Source organism: Budorcas taxicolor, chromosome 5 (genome assembly GCF_023091745.1).
Source record: "Budorcas taxicolor isolate Tak-1 chromosome 5, Takin1.1, whole genome shotgun sequence".
NCBI lineage: Eukaryota > Metazoa > Chordata > Mammalia > Artiodactyla > Bovidae > Budorcas > Budorcas taxicolor.
This window is the reverse complement of record NC_068914.1, coordinates 50,921,134-50,938,735: the sequence shown is the minus strand read 5'-3', so window position 1 is coordinate 50,938,735 and position 17,602 is coordinate 50,921,134. Positions and strand designations below refer to the sequence as shown.

Here is a 17,602-nt window from a genome sequence, read left to right as displayed (position 1 = left end):
TCCAGAGCAGAATACTGGAGTGGGTAGCCTAGCCCTTCTCCGGGGATCTTCCCAACACAGGAACTGACTGGGGTCTCCTGCATTGCAGGCAGATTCTTTACCAACTGAGCTATCAGGTAAGTCCATAGGAAATTTAAGAAGAGAATGAATGGAAATTTCTTATTAAATTGAAGCATTGCTTTACACAATACCAAAAAGTATATATCTGAAAAGAAGTATGTATCAGCTTGAGCTATAGCTGTGTAATTAAAGGATTTGTATTACTTATTATTTCTGACTTAACATATTCTGAAATTTGCAAGCTTAGAAACAAATATGTTCTGTTTCTTAGTGGTTCTATGGGCCAGGAATTTGGACAGGGCATATTGGGGATGGCTTGTCTCTGCTGCATTAGGCCTGGGGCAACAGTTACGCAGGCTGTGAGAGACTTAACAGTTGGGGGCTGGATACATCTGAAAGCTCATCACTTACATGACTGATGACATGTAAGTAATGTTGAAGTGACCGAAAGACTGGGACTGCAGATCTGAGCTGTGACCTTGTGTTCCTCACATCAAGGCAACTTCAAGATAGTTAGACTTCTACTTGGCTCAGGATTCCAAGCACAAGTGTCCTTGTGAGCAAGGCAGAAGATACACTCAGAATTCAAATTACATCATTTCCACCATTCTCTACTAGTTGACGAGTTACAAACCCACCTAAATTTAAGGGGAAGGGATATAGACCCCATTTCTCAGTGAGAGGATGGATGCCATTGAGGAAGAGCGTGTGGGCTGAAGAGGGAGGGGAGATATAGTTGAGGTCATCTTTGGAAAATTCTGTCTGCCACAGCATGGCAAGGAAATTTAAGATCCTTTCACAGTATCATTTGTTGATGTAGCACAGCATTATTTTTAGATAAAAATATTTCTATGAATTATTTAATGCTTACAACCAAGTATTAGTTGTAAGTATCAGCTATGATGAATTCCAGTAGATCAGCAGCTTTACTCTAATAAAAAAGATCTCTTTAAGTATTATCTGATGCAGTGCCCTTTGATTTTTTTTCCTTCTTAGCAAACAGTACTGAAAATCATGACTGAAGAAGTCCTAAGTAATTTATGACATCTTTAAGGATTAGATTGGAGCATCAGAATTTTGTCAGTGAGGACAGACATCAGTAAGGCAATATAGTGACTCAAAATATATTTCTTCTAATTGAATTTCAGAAATGTTTTGGTTGTTGTTTTATTGGTTTGTTTTAAAGGAAGAGTTCCTATTAAATATATGAGTTAAGTCTCTTATGTTTACTGAGTTGTTGTTGTGTAAAATACTGCAGCATGGATAGGGTGCGGTCTGGAGTTGAGAGAGCCCAGGACACAAGCCAGTTGTCTCAGTGTTAGCTTCTTAGTGTGTTTCCTTGGACCTTTACAGTCTGCTTTTGTCTGTTTACACACAGCAATAAATTTACAATTTTTCCTGAATATTTCTCACTAAAATTTGAGTCAGTATTTCACCATTTGTGCCTCAACAGCACTGTATAGTTATACAGTTACTTTTTCAGTTAGTTCTTTGTTTTTGTTTTTTTGTCTACATTGTATGTAAATATATTAAAAGTAAAATGTTTCTTCAACGTTTTTTCTTTTAAAAGCCATTTCTAGGTAGTAGTGACTGTGTTAATCAAATATCAGGTAAACTAAAATTGGGAAAAGAAGTACTAGCTACTTTGGAAGGACATTGGGTAAGTATTTTTATATTTTAGCTTTACAAAAAGAATTTTATTTGGTGGGAAAAAATTAAACATCAGATTTTATAAGTTCACTTATTCCATTTCTAAAAGCATGACTATTCAACATAAGCTTCAACTTAAATATTTTGGTATTGCTGTTATCAATAATATTTAGTTTAATATTTGAGCTTTCTAAAACCTTAAATCAATAAAAGTAGCTGACACATTTATATTGCTTATTATGGAGTGCATTGTTTAAAAACGTTACTTATATTAACTTATTTAATATAGTGATCCTATGAGGTGAGTGTTCCTATTTTGTCCCCATTTTAGAGAGGAGGGCACTGAGCACAGAGAATTTAAATAATTTGTTCAGAGTGGTGAAGTAAGATTCCCAGCCTAGACACTGGTTCCAGGGCTGTGCTTACACATCACAGTATACTGCCTCTCACCAGAAGAGGTGTTTCCAGTAAGAGTTCTAGTTCTTCTGAGGAGCTTGGAAAAGATACAATGTTTTTTGACAGCAGCAGCTTTTATTTACTTCTCTGATGACCTAAATTCACATTTATGTAATTTTTCTAAGAGGAGCATATTAAGTTAATTTTAAAGAGGATCATATCATGCTAGTGCCAAATGCATTCTCGCTGTTAACTCTAGTATATGCTTTTTTCTGCATTATAATCAGAAAATGATGGGAAATATGGTGTTGAAGATGGACCTAGAAACTCAGCTTAGAGGTCACAATGCTCTGTTATTTTTAGAATTTACTTCTGTCTGAATATCATTTGGAAAAAAGATAGAACTCTTTTTAAAAAAATGAAATTTATGAGATTGTGCTTAGATTTTTAATGCAAGAAACGCTCTTAGCATTTTCTGCATATATTGAATACGCAGATGGTCTGCAGCATCTCATACTGGTTTACAGTAACTATAGCAAACACTGTGCTGCTTTGACGATTCAGAGGATTAAGTGAAAACTTGTGAAAACTCACGAACTTTTTGCCTGTTCAACCAGACTTTTAAGGACAAGTATTACATATTTAATCTTAATGTTTTCATAACAAGAGATTTGGGGCTTTTAGAAAAGTACTTGTTGTATTTGTTTTAGAAATGTGTTTTACTGGGATTAAGGGTCAAGAAGAAATGGTTATTACTGAACTACATAATTCCCTTTTAAATAAAGACAATTCTCTACGTTAATTTTTAATATCTTTAAATATAGGATAGTGAAGTTTTTATTACTGACAAAAAGACTGATAATTCAGAGGTCTTCTGGAATCCAACACCAGACATCAAGCAGTGGCGATTAATAAGGCACACTGTAAAATTTGAAGAGCAGGGGGATTTTGAATCAGAGAAGTAAGTATACCATTTTTCAGTTAAGTTCATGAAAATCCAAAGGGTTTTTTTCCTTTTAATCCCTCAACAGTGTGATCACTTTTTTCTGTTTGAATTCAACAAAGTAGTTTACTATTTGTGGGATGTGACAGGATTTTGTTTTGGTGTATGTGAATATCAAGTAATTACAATACAAATCATGCTGCTCTTCTGCTCTAAATTAAGGTTTCCTGTGTTTTTCCTTTCTCTTCTTATCTGTTGCAGGGCCTATTAAAAAAAAAAACTGTTTTTTGCTTGCATGAAATTACGGGACCAGGTCTTCTCTCCCAGCCCAGTGGCTGATGCTCCTCACTCCCAGTGCAAGGGGCACAGGTTCAATCCCTGATCAGAGAACTAAAATGACAGAACAATACGGGACTAATGATCCTTGGTTTTTATCTGGCCGTTTTCTCACCCGGGTTAGGCATGTGGAACTCTAGGTGGAGGGAGCAGAGCAAAATCTACTTTTGTTTTATTTTCTAAAATACAAAAATTACAGCACTGGATGTGCAGCTTCTAGAGGACTTATTAGTTGGGAACTAATTAAGGCCATAATTTCTTTTCTTAAATCATGAAATTCTTGCTCAGTCTGGTATACTTTACTGGAGTGGGTTGCCATTCCCTTCTTCAGGGGATCTTCCTAACCCAGGGATTGAACCCAGGTCTCCTACATTGCAGGCGGATTCTTTACTGTCTGAGCCACTAGGGAAGTCCCTCAAAAATATGGTATAATACTGCTCAGTTGTATTCTTCTATTCCTTTCTTTGTGTTAGGAGAAGGGGGCTGCTGTTTAAAAGACGGTCTACCAGGTACTTTATATACATTATCCAGCTGACTTCCCAGTACGAGTTTCTGCACACATATCATTCTCTTCTCATGAGGATTCAAGTCTACATCCACTTTCCTTCTATACTCAAAAACTGAGTTTGCCACGTTCTAAAAATTCTGTTTCAGGGGACTCCCCTGGCAGTCCAGTGGTGAAGACTTGACCTTCCAGTGCAGAGGGTGTGGATTCGATCCCTGGCCAGGGGACTAAGGTCCCACATGCTTCATGGCCAAAAAAATAAACAAATTAAACAGAAGCAATATTGTAACAAATTCAATAACAACTTAAAAAAATTTTCACGTTAAAAGAAAAAATTCTGTTTTGCTATAACCACATGATGCTTGCCATCAAGAGTGAAACTTTGCTAAGGCATACGACTATTTTTAAGACATGGATATAATTTAACATATATTTAAGATGAGGAAAATGAGTTTTGGACAAGATAAGTAGCTGTAAGTTCCCCAGCCAAGAGGTGGCGTATCTAGGATTATCTGATTCTATAGCCTTTATTTTTTCAGCCCCAACATACTGTCTTGCCAGAAGGGTAGAATATAGATATATTTTTATGTATCTAATATAAAACTAAACTTTAGTAGGGGAAAAGATTTTACTTCTAATAGAAAAGTATTCTTTTCTGTTAAATCAGTGATTCTCAACACTGGCTGCACATTAAAATCACTTGGGAAACATTACAAAAACAATACTTGGGCCCACTCCCGTAGATTCTGATTTTTTAAATTCCCTGGCAAATCCTGCATCCAAGGTTGAAAAACATGACGTTACACTTTTGTATCTTTGAGGCCAGTGGATCTTAATCAGCATGTGCAAGAATCATCTGGGGAGCTCGTTAAAAATGTAGATTATGGAGCCTTCACTAGAGTTTTATCATCATGGGTCAGCACCATGTATTTCCATATATTTAAGAACTTATGTAATAAATTTCTCTTGCCAAGAAAAGAAATTGGTCTCCACTGTCCTGCTGTATCTAAGGCATTACTTTTTATATCTTGACTTGTTTCTAAGCATCTGAGCTTTAGCTTTGTCAGCGCCAAAAACCCACATGGGCATCATTTCCTCTCAAGGGGACTCAAACCTACTCCACGTAGACTTGATTTTCTGTTGTTTTCTCAATGTTATTTTTGCACATGAACTAGACTCTGGCAGCGGGTAACTCGAGCCATAAATGCCAAAGACCAAACAGAAGCAACTCAAGAAAAGTATGTTTTAGAAGAAGCTCAAAGACAGGCTGCCAGAGAGCGGAAGACGAAAAATGAAGAGTGGACTTGCAGGTTATTTGAACTTGACTCGCTGACAGGAGAATGGCATTACAAGTTTGCAGAGTAAGTGATTAAAGAGTGTGTCACAAGTGATATCTCATAGTTTTTTGTCTCTGTTTCTAGGTTTTTTATTGTTAGTATGAATAGTTTCTAAATTAAGCGATACATACACACACACACACACAGACAAAGTATGAGATTTTGCCTTTGATGTTCATTATAAATTTGACTCTGTGATAATAGTTAGCCTATAAAATGAGCTGAGGATCAGAAGATTATATATAACAGATCTTAGTTTTATGGCTTAGTTTATAATTACCATTGAAAATCTAATCGTAGAATAGGAAGTTTCTGAAAAAGTTTTTGAGCGCTTTGCTTAGTCATGAAACAAGTGGTGTTTTTTTCATTTATGTAGTACTCGACCATGGGACCCACTTAATGATATGATACAGTATGAAAAAGATGGTGTTATCCAGACCAAAGTGAAACATCGCACTCCAATGGTATGTACTCAGAAAGTAATTAGACTGCCAGTCGTAGAGGAACATGCTCCCTTTAGTTCTCCCACACTGCCTCTGCTTCTTTGTCTTCAGTAAATAGTTCTGAATTTCCACATGGAAAAGAATGAAGTTGCATCCCCTACCTCAAACCATACATAAAAACTAACTCCAAATGGATTCACAACCTAAAATAAGAGCTAAAACTATAAAACTCTTAGAAGAAAAAAGGAGTAAATCTTCATAATCTTTTATTTGGCCCTGTATTCTTTTTTATTGTTAGTATGAATAGTTTTTAAATTAAGCGATACATACACACACACACACACACACACATAAACACACACACAATGACATGAAAGGCAGGAGGAACAACAAGGAGAAATAGATACATTGAACTTCATCAAAATCAATACTTTCGTGTATCAAAGGATGCACATCAAAGTGAAAGACAACAGAGAATATTTGCAGTAATTGATCTCATAGGAGTTTAATACCTAGGGTATTATAGAACTCATTACTTAACCAAAAACAAACATTCCAAGTAGAAAGTGAACAGAGGACTTGAATAGACATTTCTCCAAAGATAGACAAATGTCCAACAAACATGAAAAGATGCTCAGCATCATTAGTCATAGTTCAGTTCAGTCCCTCAGTCGTGTCCGACTTTTTGCGACCCCATGAATTGCAGCACACCAGGCCTCCCTGTCTGTCACCAACTCCCGGAGTTCACTCAAACTCAAGTCCATCGAGTCAGTGATACCATCCAGCCATCTCATCCTGGGTCGTCCCCTTCTCCTCCTGCCCCCAATCCCTCCCAGCATCAGAGTCTTTTCCAATGAATCAACTCTTCGCATGAGGTGGCCAAAGTACTGGAGTTTCAGCTTTAACATCATTCCTTCCAAAGAACACCCGGACTGATCTCCTTCAGAATGGACTGGTTGGATCTCCTTGCAGTCCAAGGGACTCTCGAGAGTCTTCTCCAACACCACAGTTCAAAAGCATCAATTCTTCGGCGCTCAGCCTTCTTCACAGTCCAACTCTCACATCCATACATGACCACGGGAAAAACCATAGCCTTGACTAGACGGACCTTTGTTGGCAAAGTAATGTCTCTGCTTTTCAATATGCTATCTAGGTTGGTCATAACTTTTCTTCCAAGGAGTAAACGTCTGTGAATTTCATGGCTGCAATCACCATCTGCAGTGATTTTGGAGCCCCCCAAAATAAAGTCTGACACTGTTTCTACTGTTTCCCCATCTAATTGCCATGAAGTGATGGGACCAGATACCATGATCTTCGTTTTCTGAATGTTGAGCTTTAAGCCAACTTTTTCACTCTCCTCTTTCACTTTCATCAAGAGGCTTTTTAGTTCCTCTTCACTTTCTGCCATAAGGGTGGTGTCACCTGCATATCTGAGGTTATTGATATTTCTCCCAGCAATCTTGATTCCAGCTTGTGTTTCTTCCAGTCCAGCGTTTCTCATGATGTACTTGGCATATAAGTTAAATAAGCAGGGTGACAATATACAGCCTGACATACTTCTTTTCCTATTTGGAACCAGTCTGTTGTTCCATATCCAGTTCTAACTGTTGCTTCCTGACTTGCATATAGGTTTCTCAAGAGGCAGGTCAGGTGGTCTGGTATTCCCATCTCTTTCAGAATTTTCCACAGTTTATTGTGATCCACACAGTCATAAGGGAAATGCAAATCGAAACTACAAGGAGGTTAGGTACCACTACACACCTACTAGAATGATAATAATTTTAAAAATAGAAAATACATGTTGAGACGATGTAGAGAAATTGAAACCCTCATATATTGCCTGTGGGCATATGAAGTGGTGCAGCTGCTTGGAGCACGAGTTGGTGGTTCCTCAAAAAGCTTAACATGGAATTGCTGTATAAGCCAGCAATTTACTACAAAAGAATGAGAACAGAGTCAAACATACACTTGCACATCAGTGTTCATTACAGCATTATTCTCAATAGCCAAAAGACAAACAATTCAAGTGTCCATCAACAGATGGATAAACATAAACCAGATGTGGTATATGTTTACAACCGGCTATTATTCAGCTATTTTAAAAAGGAATGAAGTTCTGATACATGCTGCATCATGAATTAACTTTGAAAATAACATGCTAAATGAAATAAATGAAACACAAAAGGATTGATACTGTTTGGTTGTACTTATATAAAATATCTAATAAGCAAATTCATAGAAAGATTAGAGGTTACTAGGGACTGAAGGGAGGAGAGAATAGGGAGTTTCTGCTTAATTGTTACAGAGTTTGTCTTTGGAATAATGAATATGTTTTGGAAGTAGTGGTGATGGTTGCAAAATATTATGAATGCACTTAATACAACTGAATTATATACCTAAAATGGTTAAAATGGCAGAAAAAACTTTTATGTGTGCGTGTGTGTATAGGTGTGTATATGGTACCCCACTCTAGTACTCTTGCCTGGAAAACCCCATGGACGGAGGAGCCTGGTGGGCTGCACTCCATGGGGTCCTAAGAGTCGGACACAACTGAGTGACTTCACTTTCACTTTTCACTTTCATGCATTGGAGAAGGAAATGGCAACCCACTCCAGTGTTCTTGCCTGGAGAATCCCAGGGACGGGAGAGCCTGGTGGGCTGCAGTCTATGGGGTCGCACAGAGTCGGACACGACTGAAGCGACTTAGCAGCAGCAACATACATATATACACGTTTTCAATTTATAATTTTTTAAAATTTTAAATTTTGTTTCTTCCCTTAACAACACTATCATGATAGCGACATATAGGGCATATATATTTCCTAACAGAGTTTACTGATCACATTAAATCTTTGTCTACTGAGAGTTAGATTACTGACTCCCTGTCTCATTTTAAATAACTTCTCACCAGGCCTTATCACCCTTATCTTTGCATCAGGCCATGTCAATCTCTTGAACTACTATTTGACCTACTTCTCTAAGAATGTGGATTTGGATTCTAAATGTTATAAAATTTTAGGTTTCCATGATTTAAAGTATGAGGGCACAGTGTAGGCTGAATCTAGAACCTGCCTTGTTATTTTCTGTAATAAAATTATACAAATTTCAGTTTGAAGCCTATGAGTAAGATTTGCAAAATTATTTCAAGGCATAGTTAACTGGGGATAATTCCTATTTAGAACAGTAAACAGGTACGAATAAAGACTTATGACCACTGATTCCATGTTTTTCTAAGCATATAAATTACCTTGCCCTTCTATTTCTAGTTTCTTCTCACATTTTTTATTCTAAGGAAAATTTAGTCCTAATTGATGGTTAAATACACTTTTGAATTTTGTACATTTACTCAGATATTTACAGTAAGTTTAAACTATGCTCTGCATGACAATAATATCATTTCCATTTATTGTAAGATGCTTTCTACATTATCCAGGTATTATTAAAACTTTTAAGTAAATAATTTTATTGGAAAACCAACATCATTCAGTGAGAATGTTTGTAATGTTGGAACCAGGTATGATCTTAAAGTAGCACTGTTAAATTAAAATCCAGCTAGAGGTGCTAACTTGGGCTTCCCAGGTTGCGCTAGTGGTAAAGAGGCTGCCTGCCAATGCAGGAGATGCAGGAGACATGGGTGGAGTCCCTGGGTTGGGAAGGTCCCTGGAGTAGGAAATGGCAATGCACTTTTCTGATTGTACCAGATGTACTAACTGTGCAGTTAGAAAAGTAGGGTATCTGTATCATATTTGTGTGTGCATAAAAATATCTCTTGAAAGATACACAGACTAATAGCATTGAGTATCTTTTTAGTGGGAGAGAGACTGGGTGTATGTATATGGATCAGCAGTAGGGAGGAAACCACTTCACTGTATATTTTCTTATACTCTTCAATGTTTGTGCCAAATTAATATTTCCTGTTAACGTTAAATACTTTGCATAAGTATCACCTCTTGTTAAGTTTTAATTAGACTGTTTCATATTTGTTTTTATTTCTAAGTATTGTGCACATGAACAGTTTTGACAGTTGTACAACAAAATTCAGCACAAATTCACATAATAACATGATTTTTTGTTTTCAGGTTAGTGTCCCAAAAATGAAGCATAAACCAACCAGGCAACAGAAGAAAGTGGCAAAAGGCTATTCCTCCCCAGAACCTGATATCCAGGACTCGTCTGGAAGTGAAGGTAAAAATATTTATTGCGGACTATTGATTATAAAGAGTCTAAATTTTTAAAAGGATATTACTATACCGTGATATATTAAAATGGTTTTTCATATTAACTCAAGAAGATTTGTAAGTTTTGGTAGGGGATGGGGTGATGTGCAAGAAAAGCTTTTCTAGATTATAGATAAATTTCAAAACCAAGCCACAAGGGCAAGTCACAGAAATGGAAAAGGGGAAGCACGCAAATCAAGAACCACGCAGTAGTAGTGGCTCCTGTGCCTTATTAGCTCCTGGAAAAGTGTTGATGGCTTCCTAGATGCAGCATAGCCACCATTTCTCGAGTTTTGGGTTCGGTTCATGCTTCAGAAGGTTTTCATTCTCATAGTAAATTACTGTGGTGTTTAGAAATCACAGACAGGTAAAAATATAACTGTATCAAAATTACGAACTAAATTAACAAGTGTGCCATTTCTAAGTCACATAATTTATAAGCTGTCTTGGACTACACTGAGATGTAATCAAAGATTAAGATAATGTCCGAGACGTTATGAAAAAACAAAGGTTTTTTGTTAAAGCCATAGTCTTTACTAAGCTTACACTGAGCTGGGGAACTCTGTTTTACAGCGATAATACTAGAGACGAAGAAATGGTAAGTGCTAAGAAATCAGTAGATAACAAATAGTAAAGAGTTTAAAGGAAAGGGAGCTGAATTCAGTTTGAGGGAAGGTTCTTAGGGGAAAGGAACCCTGATGAATTATTAGGATTTTTAATGGATTATAGTAGTCTGGGCTTGAGGGACGCAGGTGAATAGACAAGATAAAAGAGGAGTAAGATGAATAAAGTTTTTCTAAAAGCAGGAGTCATTGGTACCATTGTGCTCAAAAGGAGAATATTGTTTATGCTGTTGTTCCCATTTCACAGTAAAGGAAACTGAGGCACAAGTTAACCTGCCCAAGGTCATATACCCTGTAAGGCAGTATATATATATATGTTATATATGCAGATATTTTGGCTCCTTAATTCATTGTCTTACTCACTCCACTATATTACTATAATGTATCAGCTAACATTTATTCAGTACCTAACATGGCCAAACTGGATGTTTAAGCACACATTACTACAACCGTAAGTGTGAGTATTATTATTATCCCAAGTTTACAAATGAGATAGCTGCGACCTGGAGAGAGATTAAGATCTAAACAAAAAAGGAAAGGAAGGAATGGGTACTTGAAGGGATTAAAAAGTACCATACACTTTGTTGGCTGACAATAAAAATTTGTAGAAGAGATACTGAAACCAACAGAAAAGTTTTAAAATGTACGTGACTAAGGGAATAAAGATAACATTAACAGTTAATTTTAAAAAACTGAAAAGGGTGCTCAAAAAGCTGACTTCTTCATATGTGTACAAGTAGGCAAGAGATAGAAGCGTAATACCTCCCCCAGATTAATATATGTATTTTTAAAGAAATATTTCTGTCTATTTTAATTGGCTAAAAAATAAAACTGATTCAACCCCAAATTTAACTACTTTATGGTTACTTGTAATGTATCTATAGTGTTCTAGTTTTGAACTATGATTGAAACTTCAAAAATCCCAAGTATTAGGAGTAGTATGTTAGTCTCTAAACCATAAAAATAATGTCTAGGAAAATTTTTATTACATAAGAATCACTAATCTGAAATGTAAATTGTTTATAATTAAATATGTCCACTATTTTCACTGTTTTTATTCTCAATGTCTTTTTAGCTCAATCAGTAAAACCAAGTACAAGAAGAAAGAAAGGGATAGAACTGGGAGACATTCAAACTTCAATTGAATCTATTAAACAAACACAGGAAGAAATTAAAAGGTAATCTATACTGACAGTGACTATTCATTTGAGTCCAGGGGAGTTAAAAATCCTGTTATGTAGAAAGTCATATGCAAACTTTACATTTTTATAACATTGCTAAGCTAAACCAGAACCCTGGCTTCTAACACCGGATTACTGAAACATAGGAAATTCCTTTGGCACTAAAGTACTGGGGGAGAGAGGGAGGTTGTTTTGTCTCATTTGTGAGGCTAGAATTGGAATCTCATCTGACTGCTGTAGCATATTAGGAATGTAGCTGAGTTAAATATGGAAGTGGGATGGTTTTTGAGAACGTCAAGGCTTCCACAGTCCTTTGTACATGGCTAATTTTAATTGGAATGTACCAGTTGTTGAAATATCGAAATACATTCATAACAGTGGATGAGACGTTTGAGTGTTCCCTTTGCATTTCCCCGCACTCACCTCCGGATGATCCAGCACCAAAAGGTTGTAACACCTAGGGGAGGGAAGAAGGTTCCTATCTATCACTAAGGCCAGCACCAGTTCAGATTGGTTGTATCCCATTGCTATAACAGATGTTAAACTTTTTTATATTAGCCAACCTGCTTTTGTGTATTCAGCACTCAGTGCTAGCTTCTGGGGGATTTTTTTTTAAAGATACTTATTCTATTCTTGGTGATTTTATAGCTTATAGTTAGTTGCTGTTTTCAGCCTCATCTCTTGCCATTCCTCTACACTGACCCTGTGTTCTAGTCCTATGAAACTTCCCACATCTCCAGAATATAGTGTGCCCTTTCATATAGGGGCTTCCCTAGTGGTTCAGATGATAAAGAATCTTCCTGCAATGCAGGAGACCTGGGTTTGATCCCCAAGTTGGGAAGATCCCCTGGAGAAGGGAATAGCAACCCACTTTAGTATTCTTGCCTGGAGAATTCCATTGACAGAGGAACATTGTGGGCTACAGTCCATCGGATTGCAAAGAGTTGGACATGACTGAGTGACTTAACACTTTTGTCTTTGGATCTTTACCCACAGTGAATCTACTTTTTAAACTGCCTCTCCTCCCACCTTGCCCTTCAAGAAAATCCCTGTTTATCCTTCAGAATATAATTCAAATGCTACTCTTTTTGTAACATTTCTGATCACTCATCCTCTCCGCCCCCAGAGTTTCTAACTCTTCCACTTGGCGTGTGTGGTTCCCGTTAGTCTTTCTGAGTGCTTACTACACTGCAGAGTTGCTCACTGTGTGTCTGCTTACCTACTCCCACTCCACCCCAATGGGACTGTGAGCTCTTTTAGAGCAGGGAGCATGTCTTCTGCATCTTGGTATCATCAGTCCTTATATAAGTGATCACATTTCCTAATTTAATTATATTTTTAAATTAATGAGCCTACTTGTTCATTTTGCCTCCTTTCTTCTTCTATACTGGGAAAACACTTTAAAAGAAGTCATAAAAAGAAAACATCTTCACTAATCAGCTTGTTTTAGGCAAAGTATTCAGAGTCGCACTAGGATAATGTAAGCTTGTATTGTGACTAAATTAACATTTTATTTTTGTTAGCATATGAAATGCCTACCAAGCATTCTTCAAGTTAGAAATATCATAAAATTCGGTTTTTTCCTGATAAATAAAGGATTTTTCTCCATCTCTACCTTTGTCTCCCTAAAAAAAGATAAAATAAAAAAATTTAAAAAGATAAAAGAACCTTAGTGGACCAACTGAGAGGCAAAATTTTTGTTTTAAAACCACTGTGATAACAAAGAAGGTGATATATTATAAAGTCTGCAAACTTTAAAAATTATGTTTGACATGCTCAGTCACTCAGTCGTGTCCAACTCTTTGGAATCCTTTGCACTGTAGCCCACCTGGCTCCTCTGTCCATGGGATTTCCCAGGCAAGAATAGTGGAATGGATTGCCGTTTCCTTCTCCAGGACATCTTCCCGGCCCAGGGATCAAACCTGCACCTCCTGTGTCTCCTGCGTTGCAGACAGATTTCTTACCCACTGAGTCATCGGGGAAGCCATGCTCAATAGGCATCATCAAGTCATGCATTTGATACAGCGTGCAGTACAGATTTAGGCAAAACCTACTAGTGGTTCCACATAGCATAATCAGTTCCCTGTTCAGGAGGTGGTGAATGTTTGAACTTTAAACAATTGAATTTTATACAGTTGAATTATGTGGCCATATATCAAATTGTGATTTCTCTGCTATCATTTTTTTATAAATAATTATTACATTTATTGTTCCTTATTTTTGTAGAAACATTATGGCTCTTCGAAATCATTTAATTTCAAGCACACCTGCCACGGATTATTTTCTTCAACAAAAAGACTACATCATCATTTTTCTTCTGATTTTGCTTCAAGTCATAATAAACTTCATGTTTAAGTAGAAGCCCTTTACAATTGAGTTAACGAACTGGAATGATCAGATTTGGCCTGGGACCAATGTTGAAGTTGGTTTGGTCTTTATTAAAACATCACAATATTTATAAAACTGAAAACCTTAGAAATAAATGTAGAAGTGTTGACTTTTCATACCTTTTATCCTTAACCTGAAACAAGAGCTATTCTATTTGATGATTAAAGTGAACTATGTGTTAAGTGCCAGAATGTTTCTAGCTTTTGTCAGAATATGTCTACATGTGAGTATAATGAATCCACATGTATACACAATTGTGTCTTATATATACCTTACAGTAATCTTTGTAGTCTGTGGTATGTTCATGTAATGAAATATATAGCATTAATGTCAGTCATAACAAAAATGCTATCGATCTTATATATGTAACAATCTATTTTCTTCATAAAACAGGCACAAAACTTTTATCAGTAAGGAATTACAGAATGGGAAATAATGGGATACTAGGCATAAATAATTCAACACACTGTACTGTTAAAAAAAATCATTTTCAAAGCATTCAGCTCAACTGTCTTCTTACAAACAGAAAACAAACAAAATATGTGGTCAAATTGAGACAGAGTGGCAAATTGCTTTTTTCAAAAGTTTACACAAGATTTTTTTAATCCATAGAATTTAATATTTATAGATACAAGTATAAATATGTGTATATCAACAGCAGAAAACTGGTATGCAGCTACTTGGATCTATTGATTCTTTCTTTCTTATCGTACGTACATAATACCCACTTAAGCACTTGCTGGAAAAAAGTGTGGTCAAACTTGATTGCTGTCCTTTTTTATTTTTTTAAACTCGGTCCAATAACATAGGCTAAATTTTAGAGATGTTTGTAGGGCATATAAAATGCTGATAATCATGATTTTTCATTATGAAAACCTTTCTTTAGCTTTTAATTAGATTCTGGTGTGTTCAGTGAAACAGTAGAATAGAAAAAATATATATATATTTATATCCCATATTTTACTTCAAAAGCCAAGTAAGAGAAGAGTGATAAGAAAAGACACTTAGTGTGGTGGTAATTATGCATTTTAAAATTGGTTTCTTTAAAATGTGCAATAAGTTGAGCATCTAAGAAGAGCATCAAGTTCCAAAGTTTAATTCTCTGTTCCCCTTTGCTCTCAGTAACTGCAGTCTGGAGCAAAACTACAATTACTCAAGGTTCATTTTGTACAGGCTCAGGCAAACATTTTCCCTAAATTTTTTTTCAGTTTAATATTTTTACTTTATGTATCTTAGAATTCCAAAAGTAGATTTTGAAATGAAAATGAAGGTCAGAGAGGAAATAATTGCTCTGGCTACATTTGCCCTTGACTAAGAAGAGACTGTGGGACACTAGTGAAGTTATAGTCAATGTTTATGCCATGCTAAGCATACAACAAAGGAAAGATTACTGAATTATTGAAAACCGAAAATGATAAGAAGAGCCTGCTTTGTTCCTCCTAACCAATATAGTGATCTTTAGTCTCCTTAGGTTTTATGAGGAGCCATTTCTCATGTATTTTTGGCAAAACAATAATTGTGAAAATGTTTTTTAAGTAGATTATACATAAATAAGATATACCTATACCCAATATAAGCATAGGTATGACTACACTAAACAGGTGGGTTTTTTGTTTGTATTTCATACTTGTTGATATCATTTTTGTACTCTGTTACCAATATTATGCTCAACTGCCTATTCATTAATATATATTTTGTAAATATTGTACAACTCGATCCTTTTTTATGGCTTAAATTAGAATTAATTTATATAAGTTGATTGGCGGATCACAACGATAATTTCATCTTTAAACCCTGAAAACTTAAGTTTTTTTTGTTGGTAAACTCCCTTTTGGGGCTTTAGGCTTATCTACTTGTATGTCACTTTCATTTGGTCTTAGTGTTTTGTTTGTATGGTTATCCTCTAAGACTAGAGAGGGAGTTGTTTTCCTTATTTTTAAAACTTTCTTGTTAGGGCAAATGTTATGGGTTCTTATTATCCCAGGAGTCAAAAACTATTTCATGAGAAAGACCAGAGTTACTCATGCTGTTTCTTATACACTAAAAACATATGTCTAATCTAATAGTCTGACGCTTTTAGTTATATGAGTTCCTTTCTGTGAACTGAATATAAAACTCAGGAATTGGTGGCTTAGTTTTAGATCAGTTCTTATACTAGGCTTAGTATGTGAATCCTTTAAAACACATAATGAACTTTGTATTTAGCCATATATGTAATTGACTTTGAATGTTCTCTGCCTGAGATTAATCTTCACACATGGACTCATAAAAATTGTGATTTACAGTTCCCAGTTATCTGAGAGTCTCATGATGGTTTCTAGGATTTAAGACCTATAACCAGTTTTTTTTTTCTTTTTTCATTTGATCAAAAAGTTTATTTTTTCACTGGAAAATTTAAATAAGTAATAGTTATTGACATGTGGGTTTTTGTTTTAGTTATTAAATATACTATGCCTTCAGTTATCCACCATTTAGTGAGATGTAGCTGGCCCAAGAAAAGACAATAAATAGGGTGTGTGATATAAGTAAGTTTCAGTGATAGATATTTCATTTGTATTTCATATTACTACTTTTTTTGTATTACTTACAAAGGTACAGTGTAATTTTTGTTACCATTCCATTGAAAAAGTTGGCCTTGTAAAATACAACTCTCATTTAGTATTCATGCTTTTGTGCCTTTAAGAAAATAATTTTTTGTCATTTTTGTGTTACAGAACTGTAATATGGTTCAAAGTGTTTATAGGCTTAATTGTCATAAAAGGGTCATTTCTCTGTGTCACTTTATTTCCTTTGATATAGCTATAGTATATTTAAACAGTAATGCTGTACTTTTTTATAAGAGTTTGTCCATTTACCTTCTCAAATATATTCTTCACTTTCACACATCACTGAAGTAGACTTGTCAGGTTATTCTGAGTATTGTTAAACAGTGCCTTTTCGACGGAATTCACACTGTTTTAGGGTGTCAACTCGTGCCATATGTATACAAAATTAAGTGGAGAAGGCAGTTTTAACTTTTTGAAGAATATCTCGGTCAAATATTTAAGAAAACAAATGTATAGAATTCCATTTTTTCCAGTGTTTCACATTTCTAATGAACAGTGAATATATTTGGGGGTTTTTTGTTTGACATACAGTGATAATGATGAGCCATACATGACGCTGCAGATTATTTTGAATTATGTTAAATGCACAGAAATATTAAAACCAACATTTATACCAAATTTTCCAATTTGAACCATAGCTGAGAGGGGAGGAATCCCACACAGATCACTAAGTTTACATTTGAACTGCTATCTTATTTGACTATGTGGAAAAAGATTCTTTAACCTGTATAACCTGCCACTATTATGTAATTTGGCTTTATTTTGTTTATCTATAGTGTGAATTTAGTATGTTTAAGTTACTTTTTGTTACTCTTAACATGCTGTTTGTTTTGTTACAGTTTTAATTGAAGATGGACTGTTAAAATTGAATAGGACCAGTGTCTCCTTAATATGATTAATATATTTAGAAGAGCCAC

General features: G+C 35.5%; 1 protein-coding gene across 1 annotated transcript in view; it reads left to right on the top strand.

Annotated features, from left to right (window-relative positions):
- Window positions 1–14,050, top strand: part of OSBPL8 (oxysterol binding protein like 8) — a 131,197-nt gene extending 117,147 nt beyond the window's left edge. The window contains 7 exon segments of the mRNA XM_052640309.1: window positions 1,631–1,720; window positions 2,931–3,067; window positions 5,066–5,251; window positions 5,604–5,691; window positions 9,750–9,855; window positions 11,586–11,688; window positions 13,918–14,050. Of these exon segments, the coding sequence (XP_052496269.1) occupies window positions 1,631–1,720; window positions 2,931–3,067; window positions 5,066–5,251; window positions 5,604–5,691; window positions 9,750–9,855; window positions 11,586–11,688; window positions 13,918–14,050 (843 nt within the window).
- The last annotated feature ends 3,552 nt before the right edge of the window (window positions 14,051–17,602 follow it).